We start from the raw sequence: 7,784 nt of genomic DNA on the forward strand, positions 1-7,784 counted from the left end.
AAGAAAAATGGCAAGTGATAAGGTCTGAAGTCTTGCTGTGTGTTTTTCTTGTTCATGCATAGGCTTGAAGTATGCTAATGAGGGAATAAAAACTGACAGAAAATGTTTTCACTTTGAAGTCAGAAAGCAACCTTCTGGGTTTTTCAAGTTTACTTATCTGTATTTTTAAACCAACCACAACTGAATGTGTTCTAAAATTATTCCAGACTTTTTCATGACAGATAAAAAAATGAAAGTGATTAATTTATATAAAGCAGAAACAAGCAGCTGACAAAAGAGAAAATATTTTTCCCTATGTAAGTTTAAAAAAATGTTATCCCACATACACTACTAGTCCTCCAAAATTGGCCAGTTTCCAAAAGTATTAATTATCTAAAGTCATATCAAGTACTCTGTGGCTATTTTTAGATTCATAAACTAATGCCACAGCTGCTGGTGATAAGAAATAATATTATAATCTCTTACTTCTTTATTGAATCATGCTTTTCCTGAGTAGATTTCAAGCAAATGCAAAAGCCTAGAACTATACAAAAATATACAGAAATAACTTTACAAAAGAAATTCCCCAACACTTTCAGAATCCAGATTGCCATTGACTCTCCAGCTTGAGTGAGAGCACTGAATCACAAACCCTTATGAAGCACAGATGGTAACATTCTAGTGTTAGCTCACCACGCACCCAGATATAAAAAGTTAATAAGAATCAAATCACACAGATATCTTATTTAGGTATTTCATTATTTGGGGCTTTATTGAAATGGATTTATTCATAGGGAGCCTGCTGCCTTCAGGCATTTGTTCAATGTAAACAGTATTTGCTATGGCTACAGTTAGCCTAAAAAAAAATTGTGGATTCACTTGGCTCATATATTTTTTTCCAGAAAACATTCTGAAAAATATTAATCACTGTGGAGTGATGGATCTCATGAACATCTCTAAATGACTCTACAATACAGAAGATAGAACAAGTACTCGGCCCAGGACTGGGAAAAGATGAGCCTTCTTCTAGCATTCCTGATATCCCTGCCTCTAGATCTGGTGCCTCAACTCTTTACCAGCATTTTACTCAATAACTCTGAAGTGGTGAAGAATCTGGGTCAATATTCTTAATGTGACCATCCTTAAGTAGCCTCGCCTGGCCATCTGCACATTCTGATGACATCACTTCGGTTTAGTAATGAGTACAAAAACATTTAATTCTTGTGATCATGGTCATAACCACAATCACAGCTTCATCAAGCGTAGAAATCAACTTGGTGGTTGAAAACTTGACTTGTTTTTTTCTTCACCTTGCCATGACACACCCACCAGCTTAGGGTTGATTTAGCCAGAGTATAATGGCATATGATTGGTATGTTTTGAGGAACAGCTATGCTGGAAAAGTTGGCCCAGGCCTTGTCCACACCAAGGTTTGACACATGATGAAAACAACTGGTCATTTTTATTAACCCTATCCTCACAGCAAAGTAAGACAAATATGTATTTGATAAAGCAAACCTGTATTGCTTACATGTTGGTTGGCTTGTATTGCAGAAAACCCAGTTTCTAATGGCATTTGAATCAAGGCCTGTCAGGCAAGCTTAGGTGGCACCTGGCTGGCATCCTGCTGCTCTTTTCCACTAGGGAGCAAACCATGGAGTGGGCTGCTAATGGCACTTATTTTAGGTCACTCCCTTCCAGAACACCAATACCTGTTTCTCCTCACACCACAATTTATGATGGCATTGCTGCACCAACCATGCCAGTGAGTAAGTCTCCAACCATCCCTTGCAGAAGGCAGTAGACTACACTCCACAGCTACGAATTTATCCTACTTATCAACAACTTCAAGTCTACACTTGAATTTCCCCAAGGAAAATAAATCCACTAAGAGCTGTATGAACAGTTCTGACTATGGCACATCACCGCTAGCCATTTTTACTCCAAGAGCAGGCAAAGCTTTCTGTTTGCACATGTAACGTTGTACATGTAACATGGTACATAGTACATACCTGGTAAGTCCAAACACTCCAAAGAAGCCTCAGGCCCCTTGACCACTGACAGTACCACCAGTCAGCAGATATGCAGACTGTACTGTCCACACAGATTAGCTCTGGCCAAAGAACAGCAGCAAGATTTAGCCTACAGCTCTCCCCTCAGGTGACTTATGACTTGTCCTGCTGAAACGGCTGGACACAAAAGATTAGCAGAGGAGAACTGAAAAACAATATTCAGAAAGAGATACTTGGGAACAGGAAGATTAAAATGAAAAGGTGGAAGGTTATACAGATTACCCAGCAGTGAGATCATTTTAGAGGCATTCGTATGCTATGGAATCAAATCTTGGCAGAAACCACCCATATGTATCATCACTGTCACACCACTGCCTGTGCCAGTATAAAAATGGAATTCTGGTATTACAAATTAACTTTGAACTCCAAAGCCTGACACTTAACACCAGGTTTTGGTATGTTTTGGTATGTTTTTGTGCAATCCTAGGACAGTCTGCATGATAAGATAACTTTGATTAAGTGAGCTGCTATAATGGCAACATTCTTATGGGTTGTTTTCATTTTCCACAAAGCATGAGCCAAATTTGCCATGACATGTCTACTGACTGAAAGCCCTAGCTACTCAGTTATACCAGATAAAGGATCCCTTTGAAATTTTTCATAGAACTTTTTTGTCATTTGTGTGCCATTAAACATAAGAGAAGTATTTCCCACAAATCAAACTAATTTTGCACTTCTCTTTCCAGACACTAAAAAATGAAGTTCAGTAATTTAATCCACACTGACTCTCCTTCATTAGAATATGTGTTTTTAAAGGTTAATGCATTTTGTATTTTGAAAAATAGTTCCCAGAAAGATGTTTTGTAAACCATGGAGCAAACATATAAACTACATGTCATTTCACTCCATTTGTGATATTTTGATATGCCAGCTTCTTTATATGTTAAAAACAAACCAAAACAACTTCCAGTTCACTTTGCCCTGTCTCACAGTTTTAGCCCTGCTGTCCTACAGCTACCAAAGGGGTATTGTTGGAGGGGGGGCAGCATAAAACTCTAAAAATTAAGGTCTGCCTGTTGCAGTATAGTGATTGTGATAGATTGGAGCAACTCAGCATTGTTTTAACTGCTTGACACCAGTAAGTGAAAACACATGCTGAGTTTAACCTCTGATTAGGAAGAACTGTTACATAACATAGCATAGCCAGTAAATTTAGCTTTGAATAAAATTATTCTTTCACAAATGTCAGCAGTAAGTTTGGAAACATACTGTAAATACAGAATTCACTCTCAAAGTGATGTTATCTATAATTACCACAAAAACATCTCTATAGTAGTTGTCTATAATATTTTCATATATTTCTTTATACTTACCAAACAACCAAAAGAAAAAAAACCCTCTTAGAGTAAAACTATATTTTTGCCCACCTATCTCCACAGTTGACAACTGCAGCCATAAGAAGTTTTTGATCTGGTTTTCCCAACATGGTCGGTAAATCAAACTCTTTCACATGGCCTGATAAGGAATGTCAAATCTGTACTCTTTTTCCCTAAAAAGGCAGCAATGAGGAGAAAGGTGAATTAAGGCTTCTTGAGCCCTTCCTGGAAAGCAGAACAGAACAGGCTTGAATCCTGGAAAGTGGAACAAAAATGGGCCTGAAATCCAATGTACCTGATGACTAATTCAAAGAGAAGGAAAACCAGAGGTCAGAAACACAGGTGAAAAAACCAACCAACCAAAAAAAAAAAAAAAAAAAAACCACCAGCAACAAAAAACCCCAACACAAAAACATTCAGACTCTCCTTTTAAAAACTTTGTAAAACTAGGTTTATAAAAAGGGAGCAACCACAAATTCTTTTCAGTTCTAACAAAGCAAAGCAGAACATGAAGATAAACAAAAGCTATCAGAAACAGATCTTATAGTAAAAAAGTGCATTTATATGCACATCTGTGTTGTAACTGGGAAGTCAACTGGCAAAGTCAAAACTGTGAAATGCTGCTTTATCAAACACTAAAAACTTGTTCCACAACTGTTGCCTTCAGCAACACTTGTATTGAGGCCATCTGGAAAGATGCCAGTGAATCATGGTTTATGAGGAAGTACAGTCTTGTGGATTACGTCCTGTAACTTGCTTATTCTTGTAATTTTGCTTTTTCATCTCCGTCTTGGATTCAGGATGCTCTGCTTACCAACTCCCTCTTTATAGACAAGATTTTTGTGTCTGTACTCAGTTCCTCCCTATCAGAGAAGACACTGCATTCCCATCCACATTCCAAAATCATGGAACATTTCTGTTACGCGGTACCATAAAAATTAGAGAAAGCAAGACGAGTTATAACTCTGACACCTATGTTTTATGACTGTTTCCACCATCATTAAAATATCTCAAGTACACCAGTGTTGAATTGAAAAATTATATATTGTATAGCACTGCCTTGGGAGCATAAGGAAAGAGACAAAAAAAAAAGTAGAAAATGTCCTAGTTTCTCTTCTTTCTGATGAAAAAGGAAGATTTAGAAGCTGGACATAGTTAAAGAGACAGTGGCTCAAATCCTTGATATAAGAACATCCCTAATTGTATCGTTATCTTTTGCCCCACTGTTCTGTGATCCTTCAAGAGACTCCACTGGACTTGGACTACAGTATTTTCTTAGCAGTTGGCCCTTCAAACAGAAACTTGTGAAAAACAACACAATTGTAAACGAGGCATTGTCTCCACAGTAAAACATAACACCCACCAACCTTCCTTTTCTAAATACACTGCCTTTTCTTATGTTGGTAAAATTTTAATGCAAAAAGAGTTCGAATTATGACACAGCTCATAACTGCTTCATCACTTGTCATTTGCTACAGTAAATGTGACAAAGAACTGCTACTTGACCTCTGCTTTTGGGACTACACTAAGATCAGATAGAAGCCTTTTTTTTTTTTTTTTTCCATTCATTGTCTTGCAGGCAATCAGGATCAGCATAAAGTTTCCACTGGAAATTTTAACTGGTATTTCTCCAATTTTGACTCCTTGAATCATGTTGGTAGCATTTCTAAAGTATCCCTCCAACAGTGCCTTAATTTTTCAAGTACAAATATTTAAAGAAAAAACTTTTTCATAAAGGACACTCTTCTGAGAACAGCAATAACCCTTTCTTTTGATACTCTAATAAAAAACCCACTTGTGGAGTTGAAACTATAAAGATACATGGGCAAAGGGAGTACTCGGTGATCCAGGCTCCTGAAGAGTATTTGCAGATACTGTCTCATACACTGGCTCTGTTCCTTTGCAGCATTCCTTGAATCACTGAAAGGAAATCCCAGCTCATGAGTCTGGGGATCACTGTGCTTCACCTCCTAGAGAGAGAGCACTAGTATTCCAAAGCACTCTTTAGAAAAAAGAAAAAAAGGCAATATTTACACTGATAACCTGTTCACAGGAGTAACTACCACCAGAAAGTGATTTTGGCTAGGTTGCTCTCTGTCAAGTTATGAAATTGATTCCACTGCCACCCATAGAGCAAGAGTGACTCTGGAACCTCAGTTATAAAGTTGATGACTTGAAGAGCATGGGAATTCACTGGAATTTAAGCTTACTTAGCAGGGCATAGTAGCCCTCTTAACAGAATACTACCACTGCATATCTTTATTTTAAAAATACTTTAGGATCCCAGTACATTCATTGCTTATGAAAAGATTCTGTACTCCCTTTCAAACAAGTGTTGTAGGAAAAGACAGTCCTTGGAACATCTCTAGATAACATCTAGGTAGTAGTATACTTGTATTATCAGCAGAGTTCAATGTAAATAATAACCTGAGAGGCAGCTGCAAACAGAATTAGACTGATGCTTCAACACTGCAATAGGAGAATTTTTAAAGAGCTATTTAATTGAAAAGAAACAAAGATTCCACTTGCAGCTTTATGCATTTGGCAAACAGAACTTCACTTCTGCAATGTTATTTTAGGACAGGAAAAATGCATCCCAGAGCAAATCTGTCACTGACTGCAGTGAACCAGGAGCTTTGTCTGAATTTCACAGTTACCATAAATTTACATTCACTATTCTATGCCAATGAGCAGAAAATGCAGTGAAGCCATTTAAAAAGACAAGCACTTGCAAAGTTCCTTCCTTCAAACTAGGTAAGACATACAAGGTTCCTCTCTGTTCAACGTAATCCTCCCCAATATAAACTTCTACAACAGTTTAATTATAGATTGCTTTTTTGATCAAACTAAGGTCAGTCTGCTTGACTTAAATAACAGCTGCATATCTATGTTTGTCACAGACTATACGTTAGCCCAATTACTAGCAGCATGGAGAAAACTACAGTGAAACTACAGTTGCTCCAGAAGATAAGCTACTTCAAATTGAACATCACCAGGAGAAAAAAAAAAAAAAAAAAAAAAGTAAAGAAAAAGGAATTTTTTGCAGAAGTCTCGTGGAGACAGGTGGGGTACTGAAAAATCACGTTTCCCCAAAATATTTTAAAGTTCCTTATCTAGGAAACAGAAGCTCTTAGGAAGCTCTCAAAGTGCTGATTTCTTAATAAACACCTTCAAAAGGAACTGAATTACAGCTCCCTCCCTAAATGTTACTGGTTGCAGGAGACTGCAGATGTTAAATGCATTACAAAGCACAGTGGACTTAGGCAAGCACTTCTACAAAGTGAAAGCAATGAGTGCAGTACAAAAACAGTTGTGAAAGTGCTGTATTAATGCCAAGGAGCTACAAAGTATTTTAGGATCTAGATACAGAAATATTCTTTTCCTTTTATGCTCTGACAGCTCTTCCTGCAGTAATAAAATACTAGTAAAATGCCAGTGTTATGCTGGTGACATTAGCAAGGCAGAGAAGAGATCCCTGCCAGCTTTGCAAATCTACTGTACTTCCAGGCTCCAGGAGAAAGGAATAGTTACACAAATATTCGTACGGGTTTGGAGGGGTTTTTCTTCTTGTGGAAATTTTAATAAATCATACTTCTCTCCCTCAAAATGCATGCAACCTGACCTGCTAAAGTCAGTTCCTACTGAATTGTTAAGGACGGATATAAAAGGAAAGCACAAAAGTTCTTTCAAGACAGAACTGAAAACTTCCAACAACACAGGGTGTTTCTAAGTCACATTTTCTTTAAGACCTTAAACCACAAACCTGCACCATGCTGTCTAAATCATTATAAAATAGTTAAATACAGTTATTTCGTTTCACGGTACTTCTCATGGTAGAGTTACAAGTTACTGTGAAAACATTCGAGCTTGTTTTATTCAAGATCTTTAAAGTTACCCTCTTGCACCTGGACCTTGCTCTGTTGACTGATCTTCTTTCATCTTTTCTTTTCCCTCTAATCATTCCTAACATGTTGAAAGAGAATTTCCATGGCAAAACACAAGCATTCAAAAACAAAAAGCCCCATAACAGAAAAACAAACAAAAACCCAGAAAGTTGTCATAGCTACTTGCCTCTTGGCAATTTCTGAGCCTTTCCCAGGTTTAGTGCAATATATCCACAGAAAAGGAGAAAGACCAATCTTGACATCATGGTCACAAACCCAACCTCGCTCTGGGAATGATTCTGACAGGTATCACACCAAAGTGCTGCAGCTGCATTTAAGTGAACTGTTCTCTCTGTGACAAGAGGCAGCAATACTTTGACACAAGCTTAGTTTACACAGTGGGAGGAGACAGGATGACATCATTCACTCCCACTGGAAAAGGAGAATTAGCATTAAAAAAATAAAAAGATTATCAGGCTCCCCCTACAATATTCTTCTGGGGTTTGTTAGAAGATCTTTCTACCTCATTCAGG

General features: G+C 37.5%; 1 protein-coding gene across 1 annotated transcript in view; it reads right to left on the bottom strand.

The window, feature by feature from the left end:
- ABI3BP (ABI family member 3 binding protein) overlaps positions 1–7,581 on the bottom strand; it is a 144,214-nt gene extending 136,633 nt beyond the window's left edge. Inside the window, exon 1 of the mRNA XM_030468944.1 lies at positions 7,439–7,581. Coding sequence (XP_030324804.1) covers positions 7,439–7,517 — 79 coding nt within the window. The 5' untranslated portion in view covers positions 7,518–7,581. The remainder of the gene's footprint in view (positions 1–7,438) is intronic.
- Between the last annotated feature and the right edge of the window lie 203 nt (positions 7,582–7,784).

Source organism: Calypte anna, chromosome 1 (genome assembly GCF_003957555.1).
Source record: "Calypte anna isolate BGI_N300 chromosome 1, bCalAnn1_v1.p, whole genome shotgun sequence".
NCBI lineage: Eukaryota > Metazoa > Chordata > Aves > Apodiformes > Trochilidae > Calypte > Calypte anna.